Source organism: Rhineura floridana, chromosome 7 (genome assembly GCF_030035675.1).
Source record: "Rhineura floridana isolate rRhiFlo1 chromosome 7, rRhiFlo1.hap2, whole genome shotgun sequence".
NCBI classification, from domain to species: domain Eukaryota; kingdom Metazoa; phylum Chordata; class Lepidosauria; order Squamata; family Rhineuridae; genus Rhineura; species Rhineura floridana.
In genome coordinates this window covers 103,339,523-103,366,733 of record NC_084486.1, presented here as the reverse complement: position 1 = coordinate 103,366,733, position 27,211 = coordinate 103,339,523, and the positions used below count along the sequence as shown (strand labels likewise).

At 43.0% G+C, this 27,211-nt stretch overlaps 1 protein-coding gene across 1 annotated transcript; it reads right to left on the bottom strand.

Annotated features, from left to right (window-relative positions):
• Positions 1-13,587: 13,587 nt before the first annotated feature.
• On the bottom strand, positions 13,588-26,275 carry TRIM42 (tripartite motif containing 42). Its single transcript, XM_061634438.1, has 5 exons — positions 25,893-26,275; positions 23,335-24,017; positions 20,619-21,442; positions 18,367-18,597; positions 13,588-13,668 (listed from the first exon to the last, which is right to left on the bottom strand). Exons 1-5 carry the CDS (start codon positions 26,273-26,275, stop codon positions 13,588-13,590), a joined length of 2,202 nt encoding a protein of 733 aa, XP_061490422.1.
• Between the last annotated feature and the right edge of the window lie 936 nt (positions 26,276-27,211).

Genomic DNA, 27,211 nt, shown 5'->3' with positions numbered 1-27,211 from the left:
AAAAGAAAAAGAAAAAATGGTGAGACAATTAATCTGTTGAATTGTCTCACCATTTTTTCTTTTTCTTTTTTGAGAAATCTCCAGGAATACAAGATTCAAAAGTTTGACTTGGCAATAGCTACAGGCCTCTTTCACCTGTGCCCTGTTCCTGTGTTCTGATTCTTCATGGACTGAACTATGATGGTCATGACTGTGAGCTATGGAGCTTGGCTTTGATGCTGGATTAGGTATCTCAGTTTTAGACTCCACCCAAAAAATAAACTTGTCCATACTATAAATTTAGTGAAAGACAGAGAGAAAATAAGTAGTTTAGAGTGTTGGACAAGCAAGGAGAAACTGTTTAACTGGTCGCTATCTAAAGGACTAACTAATTAATTGGAAATTAATTGTGGAAAGCAATAGAATTTTTTTTAAGTGGCTGTTGAGTTGATTTTTCTGCCCAGAAACCCTGAAAAAGCTTCAAGCTGACATGCACATATTGGAAAATCAGAAATTAGGCCTGAGTTACAGCCTAGGTGATGAGCCAGCCAGCTAACTGCAGCAAGCACAACAGTGCTTCTATTCTTCTAAGGCTGTTTTCATCCTTTGCCATCAAATACTCAAGAAGAAAATAGCCACTACATTTGTGAGTATAGTGAGTACTTTAAAATAATAAAGGGTGCCTTAGGATAGGGTTTTTTTTAGATCACTTTAAATTATCTCTTTATTTTACCCCTTAGCAATAAGCACTAGATCCTGCCCTACTCATAGTAAACAAACTTCCTACTACAGGCAAACATGTTTATTGTTGACTGGGTAGAAAGTACAATTGAAACAGAAAAGCAGAGCAAAGGAAAGTCCAAGGGGTGGAGTCTAAATCTAGCCCATACTACAAACTTATAATATTTAACTCTTCAATGTCGTGTTACTATACAGGCTGGGTTTTTTTAGAATCACTTAAGTAATTATAGAGTGATTGTGATAATGAAAAATCCATCCTCAATCAGGGAAGTTCTAGAGTGAGCAGACTTTTGGGGGCTCTTCCATATGAGGCGTTTGTTGTGGACTCACCCTGCCTTATTTGCTGAAATTTTAAGACAGTCCTATTCTTAACCTTTACCCTGATTTGGGGAAGAATCACACTAACTGTTTTGTGGGTATATTTTGACCCTAACAAGATTTCCAATGGTAAGGTGAGGTTATTTTTTTATCCCCAGAAACCATTTTCTTTTTTTGGGGGGGGGGGTTAAGCAGAAGTGTGCTTGACAATACTCAAACACCCAGAGCTAGAAAACACTCAGCCTGCAGACACAGTAGCTGTTTCAAAAGCAGCCAGAACATTTTCTCTGGCTTCAGTTTAAAATGTGTTTAAGATGCATTTGCCCATGGCTGGACACATCTCTCTCCCCCACTGCTGATTAGGAACGCCCACAGCACAGTGTTGGGCCAATCACTGTGTCTGCCTGAGCCTACTGAAAAGCTTTTTCATTGGACACACCTGGAGTAAAAATGGGGTTGATGGCCAACCAGTTTTGAAGTCTGTGTGAAGCTGACTTCAAGATGAAGCATGCTGGAGCTGCAACTTCTGAGGTTTTGTAGTAAAGGGGGGTGTAGTTTTGCTAGCATGGTGTGTCCCCATGTTCAGAAAACAGAGGTGAATATACACTGAAGATAGCAAAATTGCAAGTGTGTCTGGGAGGAAGGCCGTAGCCCAGTGATAGAGCATCTGCTTTACATGCAGAAGGTCCCAGGTTTAATCCCCAGCATCTCCAGGTAAGGTTGGGAATGTCCGCTGCCTGAAACCCTGGAGAGCTGCTGCCAGTCAGTGTAGGCAGTACTGAGTTAGATGGACTCATGGTCAGATTCAGTATAAGGCACCTTCCTATACAGGAGATAGAATTTTTCTGAGCAGTAAATACTTGCCCCTTCCCTATGCATACTGAGTAAACAACAAACTTTATGGTCCTTTAAAAAGCTATGATTTTTATTTTCAATTTCAAACAACAAAAACTGTATTTTAAAATAAAAATGTTAAATTGTCATGAAAACGCTGTAAACTGTTTAGAAACTACTTTAATTTATTATAACAGAAAACTAATGTTGATGGTTTTCTGGGGTATTAATAAACCTGCAAGAAAACTGTTGGCCCTGGTGTTCTCTGATGATGTCAGAGTTGGTTGTTCTAATGGTTGTTCTGTGGTGGACTGGTTCTGGAAATGTCCTGCAGGCCCTTCCTTTTTTTCATCTGGTATGCCCAGCTAGATTTGCAAAAGGGGGGAAATACCTTAATTTGAATGTGGCCGGTTAGCCTGCCTGCAATCTGCCTGGTATGCCCAGACTGGGGGGAGTTTGGGCAAAGAAGGGGGTATATAATTCCCACCAACTGCAAAACAAAAGCTACTTTGCTTGTAGAAGCCATGTTTTCTTTTTCCAAGAGTCCAAGGTATGTCCTTCTACAACGAGACCTTGGAGATGTGATTGCAAGTTTGTTTACTTCTTTGTCGTGCGAGTGCAAGCTTGTTTGCTCTTGCAAAGATGGAAGGGGTAATTTGATTACTGTGCACTTTGGTTACCTATCCCTGAACTTTCTTTTTATGAAAAAGGGGTCTTTTTTTACCCCAATCTGCCAACCATGGCTGAGGTCAAAATGGACCCCAAAGGGGTCGATTTTGACCCCAGGTAGTTTTTTTGTTTCCAGATGGAAAACGGTAAGTGGTAACTGGCTGAAATTTGGGGATGTTGTAAGGCTGACCATTTGTGACAATGTCCTAGAAGAAATACTCTGAGGGTCTACTTATGTGTAAACTGCAGAATGAAAAGTGTGTCTGGGAGAGGAATTGATCCCAAGAATCGGGATGTTGGTTAAATTGCTCCTTTTCTTAAAACAGGCTGTCATTCTTTAAATGGAGGCTGTCATTGTCTGCCATATCACAAATTAAAAAGACAATTTCCCCCAAAAAAATCCTGGGGTAGGGGAAGTATAGTTCTAGGGAAGTGGTGTGCCCATTTGCCCCACCCTGGCTACAGAGCTGCATGGATCAGAAATAAATTGAACCACCCATCCCTATATCTGATTGAAAGCATGAGGGCAGTGAGTCAGTGGACAGGCAGTGAGTCTGTGGATTAGACAGTGGATTGGTGAAATTTGCTGATGCTGCCCATGGCCTTGTGCTTCCTTGGGTATGAGAGCAAAGCCCAAGTCATACATACAGAACTCAGGGTATAGCTGAAACTACGTGCAGAGGTTCGTTACACAAATGACTAAGCAATGCGGTTGTGTTCATACAGACATAATGAATCTGAGGTTCAGGTCTCAAAAGGAGGTGGAGAAATCCCTTTCACATGCAGAAGCACAAAAATATGTAAGGCAGCACACTGTTACATTTGCTAAGATGTTGATTATCTCTTTCTGCCGAGTGTCCCACCAAAGTATATGTATGTGGGGTGGTAGTAATAGGTTGGAATTTATAAATACAGCTAAATGGAACTGTTTGTGTCAACTTAGTCAGATGTCCAGATTGCAGAGAGCAGGCTAAAGCCAAATATTAGATGCAGAACATGGGCTCAATGAGCAAATAACCTTTTGAGCAGAAGTAGCTGTAATGCACCTGAACTGAGAAACAGGAAAAAGATGAATACACTTAGTAGAAGACTATATTGTCATCTTGTAGCTCAGAATAGAGTCAGGAAGAAAGGAAAAGGCCACAGAGAGGGTAAAAGGTAAAGGTGTCCCCGCACTTGTAGTGCGAGTCGTTTCCGACTCTTAGGGTGACGTCTTGCGATGTTTACATGGCAGACTGTATATATGGGGTGGGATTGCCAGTTCCTTCCCCAGCCTTTCTTTACCCCCCAGCATATGCCGGGTACTCATTTTACTGATCACGGATGGATGGATGGAAGGCTGAGTGGACCTCGACCCCTTTTACCGGAGATTCGACTTCCTCCTTCCGTTGGAATCGAACTCCGGCGGTGAGCAGAGCTTCGGCTGTGTTACCGCCACTTACCTCTACAGCAGAAGGTTTCTGAATACGCACAGAATTCCTTCCTTGAACATGTGTAGAGAGTGCTATTCAAGCCTGGAAGATAAACACCCACTATCTATTATGCAATCATCTGAAGACCTCACCATCCTTGCTGCATTTGAACATATTTCTTATGAACATCAAGCTTGTGTAGATATCTGGACGTTTGGACGGCTTATATTGGCTGATATGTTTAAATTAAGATGAACGCATTGATGGTTATTGTATTTTGAATGTGATTTTGCTAGATAGGGCTGGAGGACATTCCTGATTAGGGATGGCTCCTCCTACTGGTTGTGACAGGCAGGGTCTAGAAACTTCTTAGTCTCCTCTCCGGGAGAAGGAGTCATCCCGCTCTCCAGACCGGCCCTGCCTGCAGCCTGTGAAGGTTGGGTCTTCTCTCTGCTCAGAACTATCCCTCTACTCTTTTATGTCCCTAATCAAAGTTTGATTATGGGGATGGTTGGCGCTGCACAGGTCTATGTGACATTGCCAGTGTCTGCCAGCACAAACAAATGTGAGAAGCTGCATCTAGCTGCAGAAGCTTTTGCCTCAGAGTTTGGTATAAGGTCAAACCATTCTGACACATAAATAACAACCTTTACAAGTGTTCATTGGGCATGCTGTTTCTGATTTAATCGCAGGAGGGTGTCAGGCTATAATCTGATGGTTGACGCTCGTCCCCCAGCCCTTTCAGTAGCTTCTGCTTCCATTTCAAGATCCTATTCCAGCAAAGGGGAGAATTAGGGCATCCTTTCCAGACATGCCTTAGACTTAGAGGGAACTACAGTGGTAGTTGTTTCTCTCTGATTAATGTGTACGATGGACAGCTTGGAGGCTGAGTGGATTGGGTCGAGGGACAAAGTTTTTTCGGGGAAAGTCCTGGATATATTATTGGCCTCACGTATACAGTCAACCAATAGGGGTTTCTCGCCCACCTGGAGGGAATTTTTGAGCTAGTGCTCAAAAATCTCGGTGGATCCATTGTCCTGAAGTGTTCAGGGCTTCCCGGGTTTTTTACACCCAGGTTTGGACAAAGGGTTTAGTGCAGCCATCCTCATGTGGCAGGCAGCTTCCCTCAGTAGTATGTCCTCTAGTCTGGGGGTTCCCTGTTGTCTTCAAACCGCTTGCTCTAAGCGTTTCCTTAAAGGGGTGGTCCTCGTTTCTCCACAGACGGTTCACAGGTTTTCAACCTGGAACCTAAACTGGATGTTGTTGGCACTAGCATGCTCACTCTTAGACCCTATGGACACCTGCCTTCTTAACACCTTGACTTATATAACAGTATTTTGGTGGCCACCACATCAGTTTTTTGTAGGTCTCAGGAGATGGACTTACTGTCTTTTCTGACCATATCCTTCCTGCACTCAGGTGCATAGGTAGCACCTGTTGGACATTATTTATTTATTTATGGCATTTGTATACCTCCCCATAGCCTAAGCTCTCTGGACATTAGGGGTGCTTCACACTGGAGTTTAGACATCCCGAATCATCATATGTGTCTTTCCTGGGAACTCTAATGGAAAGAAAGTGTTTACCTCTACCATCTTTTGCTGGTTCAGGGCAGCCATAGCTCAGGCCTATGAGGCATTGGGTAAGGACCCTGCAGCACATTCTGTTGGAGGGCACATTCCGTTAGAGGGGTGACTGCCTCTGCACCATGCAGCGGCGGTTTCCCAATCATGGACATCTATTGGGGGACGAGTGGGCCTCTCCACACACCCTCATCAGACATGATAAAAGAGATTTCTATTCCCCAGCTGATGCCATTTTGGGAGCAAGTTGTTCCAGAAGGTGCTAAATCTCTAGTTTCACACAGAGGAAGCCCACCCTGGGGATGTGGATACTGCTATGTTATATCCCTCATCAGGAATGTCCTCCAGCCCTATCTAGCAAAAATGGAATTTTTACTTACCATGAATTTCTATTTGTGGATAGGCTGGAGGACATTCCACCCACCTCTCCTTCCTCTGCTACGGTCTTCTGGAGCGAGGGCTTGAGGGCTTGAAGCATTCTGCTAGTGTCACATTTTCACACAATGTCTAATACTATGGGTATCTCATTTTGTGTGAAGTTTTTCTCTAGTTGTCTGTTTTGTCTCTGGTTATTACCTTTTCCTAGTTACTACTTAGTACAGGTGTCTGTTTAATAAACTTCTGCATGGTTGGCGTTGATGGGGTCGAGGAGTTCTTGCTCGGTCTGGAGAGCGGGATGACTCCTCCCCCCAGAGAGGAGATTAAGAAGTTTCTAGACCCTGCCTGTGATGACCAGTAGGAGGTGCCATCCCTAATCAGGAATATCCTCCAGCCCTATCCACAAATAGAAATTCATGGTAAGTAAAATTTCCATTTTTCTTCATACCCTCTCCTTTCTGCTCCTTCTGTTTTTCTTTTTTCTTCTTTGTTCAATTTGTATTTTAAAAAATGTTTTTAAAACATTTGCACTTATTCAAATTTTGTGATGCAGTTCTCCAGCTGACCAGCATATACAAAAATGCATACATTAGGGCAAATTAGGGGAAAACTAATATATTCATGAACATACAAAAATGTATTATATTAGGGGAAATTGCTTACGAACTGGATAGTAAAAATGCATAAAATGTGCATATTTGGAGAAATTTGCCCTGAAATGCTGATGAATTTTCACGAGGATTTTTTTTAAAGTAAATTTCTGCAGAAATGTGAAGAACTGGATTTATGATTAGAAAAAACAAACTGAGAGAACCGAAATCAAAATTGATCCTTCAATTCCTAGTGGCAATGGACGTTGGAACTGGAATTTACTAATGGCCAAAGTACAAGAGGCTAAAGTCAGAGCAGTAAATCAGTTTTTTGCAAACCTCAAGGCTAAAAGCATAATAGGAATTGTTCAGATGTCTATCTAAGAAGGTGATCTTTATGCAACACATCAATTTCAGATGAAACACATTGCAAGACATGCCTAGTTTTATATAGCTAAAAGGAGGAGTGATCTCTTAAAAAGTAACTTAAGAACATAAGAAGAGCCTGCTGGATCAGGCCAGTGGCCCATCTAGTCCAACATCCTGTCCTCACAGTGGCCAACCAGGTGCCTGGGGGAAGCCCGCAAGCAGGACCCGAGTGCAAGAACACACTCCCCTCCTGAGGCTTCCGGCAACTGGTTTTCAGAAGCATGCTGCCTCTGACTAGGGTGGCAGAGCAAAGCCATCATGGCTAGTAGCCATTGATAGCCCTGTCCTCCATGAATTTGTCTAATCTTCTTTTAAAGCCATCCAAGCTGGTGGCCATTACTGCATCTTGTGGGAGCAAATTCCATAGTTTAACTATGCACTGAGTAAAGAAGTACTTCCTTTTGTCTGTCCTGAATCTTCCAACATTCAGCTTCTTTGAATGTCCACGAGTTCTAGTATTATGAGAGAGGGAGAAGAACTTTTCTCTATCCACTTTCTCAATGCCATGCATAATTTTATACATTTCTATCATGTCTCTTCTGACCCACCTTTTCTCTAAACTAAAAAGCCCCAAATGCTGCAACCTTTCCTCATAAGAGAGTCGCTCCATCCCCTTGATCATTCTGGTTGCCCTCTTCTGAACCTTTTCCAACTCTAGAATATCCTTTTTGAGATGAGGCGACCAGAACTGTACACAGTATTCCAAATGCGGCCGCACCATAGATTTATACAATGGCATTATGATATCGGCTGTTTTATTTTCAATACCTTTCCTAATTATCGCTAGCATGGAATTTGCCTTTTTCACAGCTGCCGCACACTGGGTCGACATTTTCATCGTGCTGTCCACTACAACCCCGAGGTCTCTCTCCTGGTCGGTCACCGCCAGTTCAGACCCCATGAGCGTATATGTGCAATTCAGATGTTTTGCTCCAATATGCATAATTTTACACTTGTTTATATTGAATTGCATTTGCCATTTTTCCGCCCATTCACTCAGTTTGGAGAGGTCTTTTTGGAGCTCTTCGCAATCCCTTTTTGTTTTAACAACCCTGAACAATTTAGTGTCGTCAGCAAACTTGGCCACTTGACTGCTCACTCCTAATTCTAGGTCATTAATGAACAAGTTGAAAAGTACAGGTCCCAATACCGATCCTTGAGGGACTCCACTTTCTGCAGCCCTCCATTGGGAGAACTGTCCGTTTATTCCTACTCTCTGCTTTCTGCTTTTTAATTCCTTATCCACAAGAGGACCTCTCCTCTTATTCCATGACTGCTAAGCTTCCTCAGAAGTCTTTGGTGAGGTACCTTGTCAAACGCTTTTTGAAAGTCTAAGTACACTATGTCCACTGGATCACCTCTATCTATATGCTTGTTGACACTCTCAAAGAATTCTAATAGGTTACTGAGACCGGACTTTCCCTTGCAGAAGCCATGCTGGCTCTGCTTCAGCAAGGCTTGTTCTTCTATGTGCTTAGTTAATCTAGCTTTAATAATACTTTCTACCAGTTTTCCAAGGACAGAAGTTAAGCTAACTGGCCTGTAATTTCCAGGATCCCCTCTGGATCCCTTTTTGAATATTGGTGTTACATGTGCCACTTTCCAGTCCTCAGGTACGGAGGAGGACCCGAGGGACAAGTTACATATTTTAGTTAGCAGATCAGCAATTTCACATTTGAGTTCTTTGAGAACTCTTGGGTGGATGCCATCTGAGCCCAGTGATCTGTCAGTTTTTATATTGTCCATTAAGCCTAGAACTTCCTCTCTCATTACCACTCAGGCTGCTTGTGTATGAGGATCAGAGACAGCGCAGGTGTCCTTGCATGAGGATGGAAACAAGCTATCCAGCTCTTTTTTTCACTGGACTGTTCACCTGTTTAATCCAATTATTTTTTGAGGATCTAAGGCTTCCAAGGAATTTATTTGCTACTCATTTGCTAACCTTGTGAATCTTAAAAGCTTTGAAAGGCCTAATCTCTCCAGCGTCTCCGGCGACTTTCCTTATCAGCAGCTGTGCGCGGGAAGCCGAACGGCCTTAATTTACAAGCGGTTATTGGCAGTGAAAGAAGCATTATCCATCTTAAACAGGACATGAACAACAATATCAAGGTAAAACCAAAACCAAGAAAATGATTCTACTTTGAAGAACAATGCCAAATAGATGTGTCTCTCTTTGCATCTGTAGTTTGGCGACAGCAATAAAGAAATGTAAAACAAGATCATTATCCCTCCCTGTCGGATTGCTGTTGTTTGATTTGCACTATATCCTGCAGGATTGGGTCCCAGGAACCTTAGCCGGCCGTGGTTTATTTTTTCCATCTACCCTTTGGAGGGATATGTTGACTGCGGACTGAGGGACGTGTGGAGACCTTTTTGCCTGCAGGAAGAGGAACATTGTTGTCGCTTAGGGAAAGAGAGCAGCTGTGGCTGCTACTTTGGTTCTTACACACAGCATTTGTTCCAGCTGCCCAGGGAGTGAGAGGTATTATTGCTGTTTGCTCCTGTCTTCTCTTTATTGTCATAATTGCTGCGCTTCTCGTTGAACTGCTTGTACTGGGAAGATTAAGACAGCCAAGCCTGTGGTGGACACCTCTACACCTCCAACATATGGACATCTTCATATGAAGTTAAAAAAAATCTAAGTAACAATTAGAACTGAGTTGCAACCTTCTGCGGAGCCACAATAACATCGTGGAAGAAGAGAGGTCCAGAGTTGGCGTTCGTTCGTACAGAGTGCGGGACTATGTTTACTGTGCGGATTTGAATTGGATGTGTGGGTATTTGTATGAATGTATGTTATGTGTGAGTGTGTATTTTTAAGTATATGAGTTTTTTGCATTTATAGTTTACAATGTGCCTGGGGAAGAGGTTTTTCCATCAAGCAGGGAGACTTGAGGGGGCCCCAATTGCCGTAGTGACGGGCAAAGGGAGGTATGGTGTTATGAGAAGGATGTGCCAGGTAAGGGGAACGCGGCCCAGACATGTAGTGGCTGTACCTCGTTCCAGTCCTTCTCATATCCGCAGGGTTGTTGGTTGTCCTCTCAGCCAACTCTCAGATCTCCAGTTGCTGCTTTTTAATGCCAGATCGGTACATAATAAAACCTCCCTCGTCCATGATTTGATTATGGACGAGGCAGCCGATCTGGCATGCATAACCGAGACCTGGGTGGGCGAACAGGGAGGAGTTAGTCTCTCCCAGCTCTGCCCACCGGGGTATTTGGTTCAGCATCATGGTAGATCTGAGGGTCGGGGAGGCGGGGTTGCTGTGGTCTATAAGAGTTCCATCTCACTCACCAAGCACCATGTCCATGCAGTTACTGGTCTGGAGTGTTTGCACCTTGTGTTGGGCCAGAGGGACAGACTGGGAATCCTTTTGGTATACCGCCCACCTTGCTGCCCAATGGCTTTCCTAACTGAGCTGACGGAAGTGGTCTCGGAGGTATTGTTGAGATCCCCCAGACTATTAGTATTGGGGGATGTCAGCATCCACGCTGAGGCTACTTTGTCTGGGGCGGCTCAGGACTTCATGGACGCCATGACAACCATGGGGCTGTCCCAATATGTTAGTGGCCCAACACATACATCGGGGCATACTCTCAACCTTATCTTTGCTACTGGACATGGGGATAGTAATCTGGATGTGGGGAGTTTTACATCTCTCCCTTTGTCATGGACAGATCACTGCTTGCTGAAGTTTAGACTTTCAGTGGCCTTTCCCCTCTGCAAGGGTGGGGGACCTATTAAATTGGTCCACCCCCAGAGACTAATGAATCCCAAAGGTTTTCAAAGGGCTCTGGGGTATTTTCCGGCTGATAGGACTGGCGCTCCTGTCGAAGCCCTGGCTAATCTGTGGAATACGGAGATGACCCGGGCTGTGGACACGATCGCTTCTGCGTGCCCTCTCCTCTGTAGAGCTCATTCAGCTCCTTGGTATACTCCAGAGCTGAGAGCGATGAAACAAGATAGGAGGCGGCTTGAGCGGAGATGGAGACAAACTCCCGACGAATGCAATTATGTGCTGGTTCGTGCTTCCACCAAGCTGTATGTAGGAGTGGTGAGGGCGGCGAAAAAACAACATTTTGCCGCCACTATTAAGTCATCTCTCTCCCGCCCAGCGGAGCTTTTTAGAGTTGGCCGAGGGCTACTCCATCTAGGCCTACAGGACACGGTAGATACATCGGTGGCCCGCTGTAATGAGTTTGCTGAGCACTTACAGCATAAGATCTTATGCATCCGCCGGGACCTAGACTCCCATTTTTTAGCAGTTAACCCTAGCGAGTTGTCTGGAGCACAGTCTTGTCATGTTTTGTTGGATGAGTTTCAGTCGGTTCAGTTCGAGGACGTGGACAAGGTGCTTGGACAGGTACGTGCAACCACTTCGGTACTAGATCCTTGCCCCTCTTGGCTAATAAAAACTAGCAAGGAGGGAACAGTTGGCTGGGCCAAGGAAGTGATAAATGCCTCCTTGCGAGAGGGAGTGGTCCCCGGCTGCCTGAAAGAGGCAGCTGTGAGACCACTTCTGAAAAAACCTTCCTTGGACCCAGAAGATTTCAGCAGCTACAGACCAGTAGCGAACGTTCCATTCCTGGGCAAGATCTTGGAACGGGTGGTTGCCGACCAGCTCCAGACGCTTTTGGATGAAACCGATTATCTAGATCCATTTCAATCGAGTTTCAGGCCTGGTTTTGGCACTGAGACAGCCTTGGTCGCCCTGTTTGATGACCTATGTCGGGAGAGAGACAGAGGGAGTGTAACTCTGTTGATTCTCCTTGATCTCTCAGCGGCTTTTGATACCATCGACCATGGTATCCTTCTGGAGAGGCTTCCGGAGTTGGGAGTTGGAGGAACTGCTTTGCAGTGGTTCCGCTCCTACTTGGCGGGCCGTCTCCAGAAGATAGTGCTTGGGGAACATTGCTCGACACCATGGGTTCTCCAATGTGGGGTCCCGCAGGGTTCGGTTTTGTCTCCCATGCTTTTTAACATCTATATGAAGCCGTTGGGTGCGGACATCAGGAGTTTTGGAGTGCGTTGTCATCAGTACGCTGATGACACACAGCTCTACTTCTCCTTTTCATCTTCTTCAGGTGAGGCGGTCGATGTGCTGAACCATTGCCTGGCCGCGACAATGGACTGGATGAGAACTAACAAACTGAGACTCAATCCTGATAAGACTGAGATGCTGTTGGTGGATGGTTTCTCCGATCAGATGGTGGATATATACCCTGTCCTGGACGGGGTTACACTCCCCCTAAAGGAACAGGTTCATAGTCTGGGAGTCGTTTTAGACTCTTCCCTCTCACTTGAGGCTCATGTAGCCTCGGTGGCACGGAATGCGTTCTACCAACTTTGGTTGGTAGCCCAGCTACGTCCCTACCTGAGTAAGGAGGACCTTACATCAGTAGTACATGCTCTGGTAACCTCGCGTTTGGACTACCGCAATGTGCTTTACGTAGGGCTACCTTTGAAGACGGTTCGGAAGCTACAGCTAGTGCAAAATGCGGCGGCCAGACTGCTAACAAGAACTAAGCGGTCTGAGCATATAACACCTGTGCTGGCTCGCCTGCACTGGCTTCCAATACGCTTCTGGGCCAGATTCAAAGTGTTGGTGTTAACCTATAAAGCCTTATACGACACGGGACCACGATATCTGTCAGAACGCCTCTCCTGATACGAACCGGCTCATACACTACGGTCTACTACGAAGGCCCTCCTCCGGGTCCCAACGCATAGGGAGGCCCGGAGGGTGGTGATGAGATCTAGGGCCTTCTCAGTGGTGGCCCCCGAATTGTGGAACAGTCTCCCCGAGGAGGTACGCTTGGCGCCGACACTATCATCTTTTCGGCACCAAGTTAAAACCTTTCTCTTCTCTGAGGCATTTTAATCTTAGTTAAATGTTTGTAACATGGTTTTAGATTGTGTAGTTTTTATATGCTTGTTGTATCAGATTCTGTAATTTTATTGTATTTTATGTTAACCGCCCAGAGAGCTATTGCTAGTCGGGCGGTATATAAGTTTAAGAAATAATAATAATAATATTTGTCTCAGTTCCTCAGAATCCCTTCCTGCAAATGTTAGTTCAGGTTCAGGGATCTGCCCTATGTCTTCAACTGTGAAGACAGATACAAAGAATTCATTTAGCTTCTCTGCAATCTCCTTATCGTTCTTTAGTACACCTTTGACTCCCTTATCATCCAAGGGTCCAATCGCCTCCCTAGATGGTCTCCTGCTTTGGATGTATTTATAGAATTTTTTGTTGTTGGTTTTTATGTTCCTAGCAATGTGCTCCTCAAATTCTTTTTTAGCATCCCTTTAGCATACACGTTTAAATGTATAGCAAATTCTAACAATGGAAATGTTTCCTTTGAAGGTTTGCTACACCATAGTGTTGGCTTCAGGGATTTTTCATTATGTATTTCATGTACAGCGCAATGTTTTCCTCTGGTTTCAGTGGAATGTCCAGAAAAAATAAACGACAAGATGGGCTGAGGCTTTAATTTTCTAGATCTTTATTCTGAAGGGTTTACTCTCAGATCTCAGCTTGCAAGTTAGCTGCACTTTAGAAAAAGAAAGGGAATATGAGAAAATATAATTGCTTTCTCTTCAGTGGCTTACTTCTGAGCTTTCTCTTTAAAAATGGTTGCTTGCTGTTCAGGATTATCTTCGGAAAGCAGACTGAACATGACGTAGCAACCCCCATTTGCCTTTGATTCTCCCACGCATTTCTGGAGTCGCTATCTAGTGGAAACAAAAAATGCAGACCATGGTGGGTTTTAGTAACATAACTAGTAACTGCATGTGATGAGGAGGCACAGAAGAAAATAAAGTTTTGGCATGGTTAAATTAGTTAGTGGCATGATTCTCACTGAACCCATAGTTTCCTATCCCCCTGACAGAGCTCCAGTGGCCAGAGTGGTTTAACCATCAGCTGCTCTGATTGAAGCTCTGTGAGGGGAACAGGGTGTCCCCTAGCAACTCTTAGCGCCCTTCACTAACTACACTTCCCAGGATTCTTTGGGGGAGGCCATGACTGTCTAAAGTGAAATAAAGGTCAAATGTGGATGTGGCCTATGACAGCTTTGGTTTAAATGTGGGTGGGAGACTACATGTGCCTGCTGTAGAATAAAAAGGTGGGAAAAACACTGAAAATGATATTGTTCACAATGTTTTCCTTTTGGAAAGGAAAGGGGCTTCCCCTCGGCCCAGTGGCCACCCACCCAATCTCCTCCCCTCAGTGCCCCCACCCAATCTCCTCCCCTCCCTCTTCTCCCCTCCCCTCCCCTCCCTTTTCTCCCCTCCCCTCCCTCTTCCCCCCTTCCTGCCCTTCCCCCAGGTCAGTATCATCTATCCTAAACATAATTGCACAGGAGTAAATCCCACTGAACTCAAAAACATGCAAATGATCAAACCTGCCCCTCCCTCCTATCCCCTCTCTCTTGCCCCTTCCCTCCCCCTTCCATGGTGACCTAAAGTGAAATAAATGGCTGGTGTGGGTGTGGTCCCCTGATTAGCCAAGCCTAGCAGCTGTGAGTCTGGCTTTTAGAACACTGACAGTTGGTTCTTACTGAGCATGCCCATGCTTATCATTGAGTCCAATGCTCCAGTTCTTAAATTAATTAAAAAAACAGACAGACATTTTTTAAACGTTTAAACTACAGAAGATGAAGGTCTGAGTATGGGGCAAGGTCAGTAATAGGATTACAGGTACTCTGTGAACATGGTTGATTTTTAATTAATTTCAGCAAATTATGACAACTCTGACAGAAAAAAAGTCCAACAGAGATCTGGATTTTCTCTCTTTTTACACTTTGAATTCTCTCTGACTGTTTTGTATATCACCATGAAAATTTAGAGGGTTGTTAAGGAAGAGTTTCTACGTTCATGACTATACGATTTGCAAGGTTTTGTTTTGAAATGAGCTGATGGGAAGCAGCAATGTAGCATGCGGGTATTTTCAATTTAACATTGCAGAATGTGAAAAATCCATGGTGGCTATAGTATACAGCCACTCTCATGGCTGTATAATGAAGTCTGCCAAATTGTACAGACATTCGTCCAGGGACATTTGGGGAGGGAAATAAAAAGGAACCATTTACCTCCATTATCCCATATGAGGGGATGGGGGAGTACAGTAGGGCCCCGCTTTACAGTGCTTCACTTTACAGCGTTCCGCTAATACAGCGGTTGTGAATTGTAGAAAGGCCCCGCTTTACAGCACTCGTTCCGCTTTTACAGTGGTTTTTTGCCGCCGGGCGCCATTTTGGTCAATGTAAATCAATGGGATCTGCTTTACAGCGGTTTTTGCTTTACAGTGGCAGTCTGGAACGTAACCCGCTGTATGAGCGGGGCCCTACTGTACAGGTTTGTCTCTTGCTCTTTCTTACCCTAAAATAATTAAGAGGTGGTCAAAAGGCATGTATTCTTGCTTGTATTTTTTTTTAAAAAAAGCAGCTTCACACTAGCTTTAGTTTCTAGTTTTACCAATAGGCCTTACAGGCCTTGTTTGTGTCCTATAATAAGCCCCAGCCCTCACAATTGGACACTCTCTAAAACACTGCCTGCAGAGTTCTGAAGAGCTGCAAGTTGTTTCTCGCTGTATCTTTTTTTTTAGTAAAGCAGAGCAATGTAGAATTTTTTAAAAAAACTTAAATGAACCTTTTAACTTTTTTTTAAAGTATCCCCTGCTATGCTTAACAAAAAAACAATCCAGGGGGCCTTCAGTACTTCACAGGCAACGTTTTGGACTGCCTTATTCTTTGCAAAGTCCATGGAGCTAGAGAAACATATAGGAAAACAATGTACATAAAAACAGAGCAATGAGGGCTCTGTGGCTTTATGGGGGCTCTGATCTGACTGGGAGGTTATTGACATTGTGCTTTGACTCAGGAGGGGGGGATAAAATTGCAGCCTCATACTTCTAAAATCAAATAATGTTGTGAATGTACTAGTTGAAATAACAGCTGGGCAATAAAAATAATAAATCTATTCAATATGTTTTGACATTTGGAAGAGGATGAATAGGTACCACAAAAATATTGTTTCTGTTAAACAAAGCTCACTTCATTTCAGACTTTTGTTTTAAAATCTAGGAATTTACAAAATGGCTTCATAATACATATTAAATAACTTCCTCTGCACAATCTGCTTTGTCAAAAAATAGCATAGTTCATTTTTGTAGTTATCTTGTGTTTTGATGCAACATTGTTCATTATTATTTCATTTGCATTTCAATAAAGATTATTTTAAAAAGTTTCTGCAGATTATAGTTACAGTAACAGCTATTTCAGTTTCACGCCAAAGGAAGTGTGGCAGTTGCTAAGAAAAAAGAAAGATTTGTCTTAAAGGCCTGTGAACGTTTTTCATTGGCCATTGTGGGAGGGAGGAGATTGCAAATTATGGCAGATGTTAAATTTGTGCTTTTTGAGAATATGAATATAGATTGACAGGCTGAAAAACAATACAGTATTCCTACATGTAAGTTAATAAAAGTACAATGCAGAACACCAAAAGGGAAATGTAGGCTCAGAGGAATGGCATTTCAAGTTCCTCTTTCCTCTTCTGCAGATGAGAAATTCTGTAAAAAAAAATTAAAAATCCACCCCACTATTAATTATTAGGATAATTGTTGGGGCCACTTTTTTTTAAAAAAAGCCCAGACTTTATTGGACAAATGTATTTGCTCCCAGGCAGAATGATGTTTAGCCTTTATCCCAATCCTGTATCTACAGGTGCTCTTTAAACTGTTATTCACTAAAGGAAATGCATTCTGCAAGCATTCAGAGGTTCCAGATCTAAGAATTTTCCCTCTTACCTTTCCCTCTAAACCTGCAGCCTACTTCAAATCCCTGAACCTACCCTGAAGTACACCCTGTTGGAGGAATGGCATGGAGAGAAGAAAGCTATGGCAGAGGAGTTAAAACACTATTTTCAGACATTCTCCTGTGCTTGGAAGACATGCAGTGTGAGACAGAAATTCAACAGGAGCTTGAGTCTTTGATGCATCCTTTCCTATGGCAAACTTTAATAAAGAAATGGAGACTGTTTCCTCTCTAAAGAGGCATGTGCTTGATAGGGATGTGTAGGATTCCACTAGTCTTCAACACAACAGCCCCACCTTTAGCTTTTCTCAAAATTCATTGGATATTTTGCCTGAAGACCACCTCCAATTTTGCTTTGTAGTCCACTTCACCTAACACTCTTCCAGAGCTTGGAAAAGTTACTTTTTTGAACTACAACTCCCATCAGCCCAATCCAGTGGCCAAGCTGGCTTGGGCTGATGGGAGTTGTAGTTCAAAAAAGTAACTTTTCCAAGCTCTGCACTCTTCACCTAACTCTGCATGGGACATGGAGAAAATTCAGGTGTTCAGCATGTATCCCTACTGCTATGACAGAAGAGCCTCTCAAATTCTCAGACCTGTATATACCCCACAAAACTCATCCATTAGAGATGCTCAGGACTGGTGGGACAGAAGGCAGAGAGCCTAACAGGAGGTATCATCAGAACAAATGATGGGTGGAGTCAACTAACTCTAATTTTCTCCCCATCCTCCCCTTTGCTGAGTTTTACAAAATGCAACATGAGACGCAGGGCCGGCTCCAGGCATGCCGGGGCCCTTGGGCATCAGCTTGCCCTGGGCCCCCTCATGCACACATGCACGCAGCCCCCCATGCCCCCCACCTACCTGTCTGTTGTATTTTAACATTGCCCTTAATGAAGATGGTGGCCGCAGTTTCCCTAAGGCGATGATGCCTCTGCCGCCATCTTTGTTGATGGCACGCGTGCATGCTACGCACACACATCTCTTCCATCAACAAAGATGGTGGCAGGGGCTTCAGTACCTTAGGGAAACCACGGCCGCCATCTTCATTAAGGGCAATGGTAAAAGACAGCAGACAGGTAGGGGTGTGTGGGGGGCATGGATCGCAGAAGGGGAGCGGAGGGGCAGCTGAGGGGCCCCCTGTAGCTCCAGGGGCTGTCGGGCCAATGCCTCACCTGGCCACCCTTTAGAACCAGCCCTGATGAGATGGAGGAAGCTGACAGGCAGGTCCACCCCTGGGCCAGCTGTAAGGCAAAAGGCAGGCAGGTGGGAGCTAGCTGACAGCAGACTGAGGTTGGTGGGGCAGTGTCTCACTTGCCCTAATGAACCAACCTCCACTGGGTGTAGGCTTTCCACAGACATGAGGCTGGACTAGATGAGCCATTGGCCTGATCCAGCAGGCTCTTCTTATGTTCTTATGTTAATAAACTGTGGAATAACCATGGTTTGAGATAGAGGGGGCAGGGGAAGTATCTAGCTAGCATTTGCCTATTCAACCAGCAAAATAATCTATGGAGAAATGTGAATATCTTATTCAAGATCATAGTATTGCCTTTCTATACATGATCTTGCCTCAGCAGGAAAACAATACAAGCAAGAGTGACTAGGTAAATTATACCTTGCAAATTTCACTCCAAGGCCCTGGTCCATTCTCATTGATGGCCCGGACTTTAAAGAGATATTCTGTATTAGGTGTCAGATTATGTATTTCCAGGTTCTGTTGAACAATCCCAGTAAGTACTCCTATAAGTTGTGGCTGAATTAAATTCTCAGCTACATCTTCATCAACTACTTCATAATAAGCAACCTCAAAGTTCTCTACTTCTTCTGTAGGACATGTCCAGTAAATCTAAAGAATACAGAGAGAGAGAGAGAGAGATAACTGCACATATTTTCATGTTGCATTCAATGAGTTGACAGCATTAGTTTCACTGATAATTAGGGTGACCAGAATATTTTTTAGCAATAAGTATTTGTAGATTTTCCATAAAAAAATATTTTAATAATATATGTGGTGGATGTCTTCCACAATAGTTATTTTGGATCACTTAGCACCATCTCAGTGTTTGTTATTTGTAGCCTTTAAATCTAATAACCTTACAAAGAGGACACAGGGAAACCCAAATTCTCTATGGCCCCTCACCCCCCATTTCTGACAGCCCCTCCAATTTTGCTACCTGCAAATGGATGATGGAATGAACAAATACATTCACCAGTTCACCACTGCCAAGTACATATTTTCCTATGAGGAAAGCACAAACTTTAAAAATAGCCTTTGCCCTTTTTCTGTGCATAGAGAAATGTGAGAACTCTCCGTGATGCTGAGCTGATTTCAGAAGCAATAGAGGAACGTGAGGGCTCTCCCAAATGTTGCACCAAACCTCAGAGACATGTGGGCCACATTCACACCATACATTTATTCCACTGTTATTCCACTTTAAACAGTCATGGCTTCCCCCAAAGAATCCTGGGAAGTGTGGTTTTAAAGGGTGCCAAGAGTTGTTAAGAGTCTCCTAATCTCCTCACAAAGCTACAATTTCAGAGTGGTTTAACAGTCAGCCCCTCTTCTGGAGTTTGTAGCTCTATGAGGGGAATAGGGATCTCCTAACAGCTCTCAGCACCCTTTACAAACTACACTTCTCAGGATTCCTTGGGGGAAGCCATGACTGTTTAAAGTGGAATAATAGTGTCATAAATGTGTGGTGTGAACATGATCTTGGAATGCCAGGAGACTTTCTAATCCTTTCTTAGTGTCTGAAGCTTAGTGCAATGGGGCAAACTCTCATCTCTTACCTCAGGTGTGGGGCTAGGCTGGGGCTCTCCACCCCAGTTGTGCTAGGTCTTGAGCTCAGTGTAATGTCAGAAGACCATGCCCCTTCTTCTCCGGGGGACAGAAATAGAACCACCATGAGAACAAATTTTGGCTGGCTACCAACTTGAGCCATGATTTGTTGGTCTCTGGACATTTTTGACGAGGAATAAGTAGGATAAGTTCTGCCAGGACTGTGCTTTTCTGAGCCTTAGAGATTTTTTTTAAAAAAAAGGCAAAGCTTTCCCCAGGAATTCTACATATTTTTAGAAAAGTGCTCAAAAGGACCCAGACTGTTCTGAACTAAGGTAGGCTTGTCTAAACTAGTGTTGACCCAAAAGATCTCCATTGAGGGAACATGGCCCTGTTTGCAATGCTATCTGCATAACCCTGTTGACATGACTCTATCTATATGGTTCTTCCCATTCATAAGATGCTGAGTGGTGTGAGAAGAAGTCCAACTGAAGAAAGGGCTTCTCAGAAATGGGTTTTTGGACTCATTTCTTGAAACATGGCAAATGTCTGGTGCTGATCCCCCCACCCCAAAGATCTGGAATTTGTAACACATTTGTGAAGTTGCTTTTGTAGTTAGGCATATCCAAGGGAGAAAGAAGAATGTGACTGGGCATGTTCAGGCAATGGCCTGAGCACACAAATACTGTGTCTGTAGATGGGAGGTAGGGGCACACATGCAAGCCCCATCCCCAGTGTCCTCATGCTCAGTCCATGGCCATTCCCATATTGAGCAGGGTAGGTCTCATAAAGCAGGGTCCCCCAGGCACACAAGGCATTCTACTTATGTAGAATCCATTCAACATAGGGAGAGTTGTGGACTGAGTGCACTGGGCATTGTGCACAGGATTTTTGGGTGGGGCTTCTGAGCATGCCCCTGCCTCCTCTACAGACATACCACAGTCACATGTTCAGGCAAACACCTGAACACAACACTCATGCATTTTTTTCATGCTGAGAACTTCCATTGTCATCAGGAAGGGCAGTTGTTCTACGAATGTTGTCAATGGATGTAGAATGCATAAGAAACATTTTATAAAAATTCTTACCTTAGCAACAGTTGGATATACAAGTGTTTGGTAAACAATAACAAGGCCAGGAACTGAAGAAGATTGAGCTTCTCCATGTAATTCTGGACTGTAATAGATACCCTGGCTTTGGTAGTTTCGTTCATTTCTTGAAGTATCTGATGATGCATCCCAAATTGCATACATTCCATGATCTCTCAAATTAGGAGGAGGTAATGATTTGGGTCTTAGATATATTTCATTGTTCATTATGTCTTGATCCAGTGAAGAAAATGATGCTAAAGACTGACTATGGGCCATTCCTAATGGATTTGGAACATGTGCACTGGAAATATTCCTTGGAATCATTACGTCAGAACTGCAAGGATAAGGACATTTGCTTGTTTTATCATACATTTTGTTTGAAAGAGGTGGGAAAATGCTTTGTAAGTTTTCTGCAAGTTCCTCAAAGTTGACTTTAAGATGCTTAATAGGGTCTTCCCTGAGATGTGGGCTAGGTTGATAAATATTAGCAATTGCATCTTCTATTTCATTTACCAAGCAATTTGCAGACTGCAGGAATGCAAGTTGGCTGTTTTCTTTTAAAGCTTCCTTAGAATACTGCATGAGGCTGTCCATCTGATCAATTCTTTTTGTTGTATATTCGGCAAAATTGTAAAGTGCTTTCTGTTTTTGAATCTCAAGGTTTTCTACTGCCTCCATCAAGTCTTTCTCCCGTTCTTGAAGTATACTCTGTAACCTGATGAACCCATTCCTGATCTCCCTCCTTTTTGTTTCTTTATAGGACTTAAAATTGTTTTTTAATACAAGGACTTCCATTAGATCATTATCAATTATAAATCGGACTGCAATACACAAAAAAAGCAGGATAATCATTATACCTACTCATTCACAAACTATAGAAAAGATTAAAAGTGACATGGGGTTTAACATAGGCCAACTACAGGTAGTGCAACAGAATCCTTGCGTTCTAGGGTAACAGCCCCTGCTTGGAGGAAAAGCTTCACTATGGTTCAGTTCAAGATGATATGATGGAATCATATTAACCCATTGTAAACTGAATTTGAATGTATTGCATTGTAAGGTTCTCTTGGGCATAATTCCTCATACCTTTAAACATTTGGAGATCACTTATCAGATATCTCACAATATTTTTAAAGGCACATGGAGCCATAGTGGGGAGAGAAGGATCAAGACTGTAGCACAAGTGCAGTTAATGCTTTCCTTTGTTAGTTTCCCCACATATAAACCCTCTTTCATGAAACAACATTAAAGCCCTGTGAGGCAACACATACATTGGTCATATCCACATCATACATTTAAAGCACATGGCTTCCCCCCAATAATCCTGGGAACTTTAGTTTGTTAAGGGTGCTGGGAATTGCAGCTCTGTGAGGGGTAAACTACAGTTCCCAGGATTCTTTGGGGGAAGCAATATGTGTTACAGTGGTATAAATGTGCTTTAAATGTATGGTGTGATGTGACCATAGTTGTGTGCTTACTTCCAAGGTGCAAGCAAGAGCTTGGGAGAGATTACATCATGGGAAAGTCCTAGGGAGAAAGGGTTAAACTCCACACTAACACCATTGCCCCAGTCTGAACCATGCACCTGCAGTTACAGTTTCAGAAAGCCATGGATGACATAGCTGTCCTGGCATGATGTCTACTTTGATACTCATTCAGTGGCTTGCAGTTTAAATGCACTTACAACCTAAGGCTTACTCTTTGTAAGTTCCACTGCAGTCCAAGGAGTAAGACTTAGCACATTTAAGTTGCCTGCCATTTTTTTTCTTGCCATGAAAACCAAGCCAAAACTCTGTACAGACTGTGATGTCTTTGGTTGCTGCTGCTATATGGAGTTGTTGCCCCTTCATTGTATCAAGAAGTGAGAAAGGAGAAGAGAAGGACTCAGTTCAAGGCTGTGATGTGGTTTATACTCCAGCAAAACTATTCTACTTCTGTGGTACCTATGGCTGTCTTCCTGAGGCAGACACTCAATCCTGCCAACAAGATTGATTCTTAAGAGTCTCTAACCAATGTTTAACAAATGCTACATGTTGGGAGGTGGCACTTTGATGCCTACATGGCATCAAATGTTTTAAAGAAGAAAGCCATCAGGGGTGGAAATAATTGTTAGAAGGGTGGGGAGAAGAAACAACAGTTTGGTAGAGACAGAGAGAGATGCTTTAGCAGAAGGGTGAAGGCAGCTTGAGGGTTCAGGTCTTTTGTTTAGGAATCTGTTGTGGAGTAGTGGATCTAGTACCTATTGAGAGAGAGAAGATTGCAGCCTATATCTGCATTTCTGAACAATCATTGAAACTTTAGTGACCTCAGGGGATTCCTAACTGGCCCTGTAGCAAAGTGTGCTATAAATATGTTTCCAAGCCCTGTAATTTTTAATATTCTCCTATCCCATTTATATTCTCTTATTCAACCAAGGAGCTCAGGATAGCTTTGATGGGCATAGAGCTGTCTCATGTTAACTTCATAACAATATGGTGAAACAAAATGGGCTGAGAAATAGTGACTTTCTCCAGACAAATGAGCTTCATAGTTGAACACAGTTCTGGAGACCTGCTTCTCCTGTGATATGAATTCACGTGCTTGTTACCAACTCCATACATATTTAGCCTTGGAGAATGCACTGATGTGTTTTAGCATTGCATTTTGATGAGACACATCAAAACATATAACAGCAGATCAAGAAGAAAGAAAATAATTAAATACAAACAGGAACCTTTCTTAAACTTTGCAATAGCAGAGAATAATGCAGCAGACAGTTTTGAACATGCTACTGGCATAGTAACTGTGTCATGATCACTGTGATGTGCATCAGAACAATATTCACAAATTAGTTCATGGTCATCAAGGCAGTATTTTGAGAGCATTGAATCACCATGGATCAAACAGTTTCTTTCTTCCCAAAGTTCATCACTGATTTTTGCATAGACATGATTTTGGTAGGAGATATCCTGATGATAGTTCCTCAGGCAAATATTACAGTAATTCAATTGACATGTCACACATCTCTTGCTGGCCTTCCGCCGCTCATCACAAACTTGGCAATAAATTGGTAGACGGCTTCTGTCAAACCTCCACCGTAGGAAACCATATCGACGCATATACTTCCTAGCCAATCTAGCTCTTAGATAATTAATCCTCAGCTGTATCTTCTTAGCAAATGGAAGGCAGTGAGCTTTATTGCAAACTGGGCATGTGATGATGAAGAAGTTCTCTGTGATCTCAGCCTGAAGTTGGCTCCTCGATATACACTTGTCACAAATGCAGTGATTACATGGCAACATAAATGGGCGGAGAAACAACTGTTGGCACACAGGGCAAATAAGCTGGTCAAGAAAAGCATGTCCTGATGCTTCCTTATCCAGTGAAATGACAGATGTGTTGGTTACCAATCTGCGTCTGAACATTAAAAACAAAAACAAAAAACCTTTCTGAGTTACAGCTAGTGATGCCATCAATATTCATAATAAAGATAGGGGAGAAATTTGATTCAGTTTGCAAGCATGCAAAGCCATATCTATCAAATTCGCACTTCATGGATTGCTTCCCATGAGGCATTCCAAATTAACTTACAATATAATAAAGCATATATAAAATAGTTGCAGATATATATAAAAATTACATATATAAAAACAACAAATGCCACCCTGGGCTCCTACTGGGAGAAAGGGCAGGATATAAATCAAATAAATAAATAAATAAAATACACAGTTAAAACAACAACAGCACATACATAAAATCAGCTCAAATCCAAAAATTAGATGACCTGTTTAATGAGCATTCATCTTCTGCTTCCACAGAGCGTTAGATGAAGATTAGATTATATCTGGTCTTACTGAGCACTTGTTCAGATTTGTTTGTGGGGCAGTTATGTGGTAAAGGACATTCGCCCTGCATTCATGCTAACTTGCTTGTGACGAGGTGTTTATACATTTTCCCATTAGCCATTTGTTTATCTCATGCTTTTCCATGCATTTCCCCGTCACTTTCCAAAATGCAAAAAGCCCAATTCTTTTTTAAAGTGGGGTTGTTTTGTTAGAGCAATAGCGCACTTTAATCCTGTTTGTGGAAACGTGAAGTTCAAAGTATGTGCTTGAACTCCTCCTGCAAAATAGTGATACTCTAGAGGCATCCATAATCCCACCCTTTAGTTTTATTAAAATCAGGGTAAAAAAAACAAGTTTGTTTTGTCTCGTACCTCTCCCATTTCCTTGTATCGCAACAATTAGCGTTTCACTTTTGTTAGGCTTTAATTTGGGTGTGGGTGTTCCTCCCTCTTTCCTTCCTTAAGGGCCAAACAATGCATGATATTAACTGTGAAGTGCTGCCCCCCCCACAAATTGCCAGGATGGGAGGAGGGGGTTGATTTAGATCAAGACCCTAGCATTTATTTGTTTATTTATTTATTTATTTATTTATTCATTGCACTTGTATACCGCCCCATAGCCAAAGCTCAAAATTATTAAAACAAATATACAATTTAAAACACATATTTTAAAAACAATTTCAAACACAATTTTAAAATTTAAAACAATATAAAAACAATTTCAAACACATGCTTAAATGCCTGGGAGAAGAGGAAAGTCTTGACCTGGCGCCGAAAAGATAGCATGAAGGTAGGAGGGCTTTAACCTTTGAGCCCTCACTGTGGTCCCAATCGGGATCAGTCCCCTCACTTACAATTTGCATTACAAAAAATGTCCAATTGAAATGAATGGAATCTTTTAGTGCAGTACAGATGGCAGACACAGAAACCTGATCTGGACCAGGACTACAGTGGGGAGCAAAGGCCTTCCTATTTCAGATACTGTGGAATCTGTGAATAAAATAACAGCCGTGCACCCAAAAGCAAAACTACACCATTGTCATGTATAGTTTGGCCCTAAGCAGATTTTTCTCCATGCACATTTCCCCCCACTTTTCAGTTGCAACTCCAATTTTCCCTCCTCCCTTCCCTTCCTATACCCATATATTCTCAGACGTAAACAATAAAGTGTGTGGAAGGAAGTAGAGAGGCACTTCTGCAGAGTCATCCTACAGGGACCACAGGCCAGTGGCAGGGGACCTGCTTTGCATTCAGAAAGTCCCGAAGTCAGTCCTCAGTATCTCTAATTTTTTAAGAAAGAGAAGCCACACAAGCAGGCGAAGGGAAAGACCTCTGCTTGAAACCCTGGAGAGCAATTGCCAGAATAGACATTACTGGGGGAGATGGGTCAATGGGCTGACTGGTTATGAGGCAGCTTCTAAAAGAAATCATAGTTGTCTAGCACTTACCTTCTGAGTCTGTATCGATGCTGGTGAGGTATATAGTTGATGTAGTTGCAGCATGTGCTTTGATAGCACTGGCAGTCATCATTCTCATTCGTACAGCAAAAGTACTTGCAGTGTGGACTATTAGCACAGGAGCAGCAGCACCAGCGACAGTTAGGGTTCTGTGAGCAAGTGCAGTGGCAGCACTGGCAGGGTTCATCTTCACCATGTGGGCAGTAGCAACAGTCACAGTTCCGCTCATCGCTAAATATGAAACGCCACCACAAACAGCAGTAGTCTGGGGTTCTGCTAAACAAAATCCGTCGAAGTCTTATGCAGACATTGCAGCACTCACAACCTGGGCAACACGGACATGTCCAGCAACATGCACATGTCACGCGAGCCATGTCCTGTTAAGAAGATACATGGGTTCCCCCCTCCTTTGGTCCTGGAAGGCTGTGCTTGCTCTTTATGAGGAATAATGACATCACAATGGCTTTTACCAATGAGGATGAGAGTTTCTTCAAGTATGAAAGTGGCTTGTCAGTTGCATCATAAAATATGTCACAATGACTAGAACACTAATACTTCCCATTCTCCCATTGGTATCACAGAAAATCTGTAATACAGGAAGGATTTGTTGCATAGCCCTAACAATTTATTTTGATGGGGCGCTAGCTGTCATCAGCATATTGTAACCATTTTGAAACCCAGCCAAAGAACAGTTTTCTTCTCTGCACAGCTTTCTCTAAAGCTGGTACTTTATGCATGCTTACTTGGGAGTTAGTGCTATTGGACACCAATGAGTCTTAGGGCACAATCCAAACTCCCAGCCAGCAGCAGTGCGGCTGAATGGAGTGACAGAGCCACCAATGCATCTGAAAGCCCTGTTGCCCAAGCCAGCCAGGGCAGAAGGTATGGGGCAGTAAATGCACTGTTGTTTGCTGTGCAAACAAGTATAGCAGAGAAGACAGGTTAGGATCCAACATGCAACATATTATTGGCTGGCACCACTCTGCCCCCTTCCTGCCCCATCCACACCTTCAAAATGCCACATTTAGGGTGGCTTACATTGGCTATCACTGCTAGCAGTACCATCAATCAATCAATCAATCCTTTATTTGCGGCCAAAGACCCATACAACAAGATTAGATACAGAAAAGGAAATTATAAAATACATAATTAAAATTCCAGCTTAACAAGAAACTAAAACTCTTCAAGGTTAAAAAAAAATCAGACATAAGGTTGTGTTGGCCATTCAGGGTACAAGGTTAGTTCGTTTACTTTGGGCTGCATAGATGAATTTGGCTACAGCAATTGTAAGATTCCTGTTTGTACCATTT

Excerpts from the sequence above, each read along its gene's own strand:
- TRIM42 (XM_061634438.1), bottom strand. The coding sequence starts at position 26,275 with ATGGCTCGCGTGACATGTGCATGTTGCTGGACATGTCCGTGTTGCCCA. Across the intron at positions 21,443-23,334 it reads TATTGCAAAGTTTAAGAAAG|TCCGATTTATAATTGATAAT; the intron begins GTTCCTGTTTGT and ends TGTGTATTGCAG. Across the intron at positions 13,669-18,366 it reads CTTGGAGTGAAATTTGCAAG|ATAGCGACTCCAGAAATGCG; the intron begins GTATAATTTACC and ends TGTTTCCACTAG.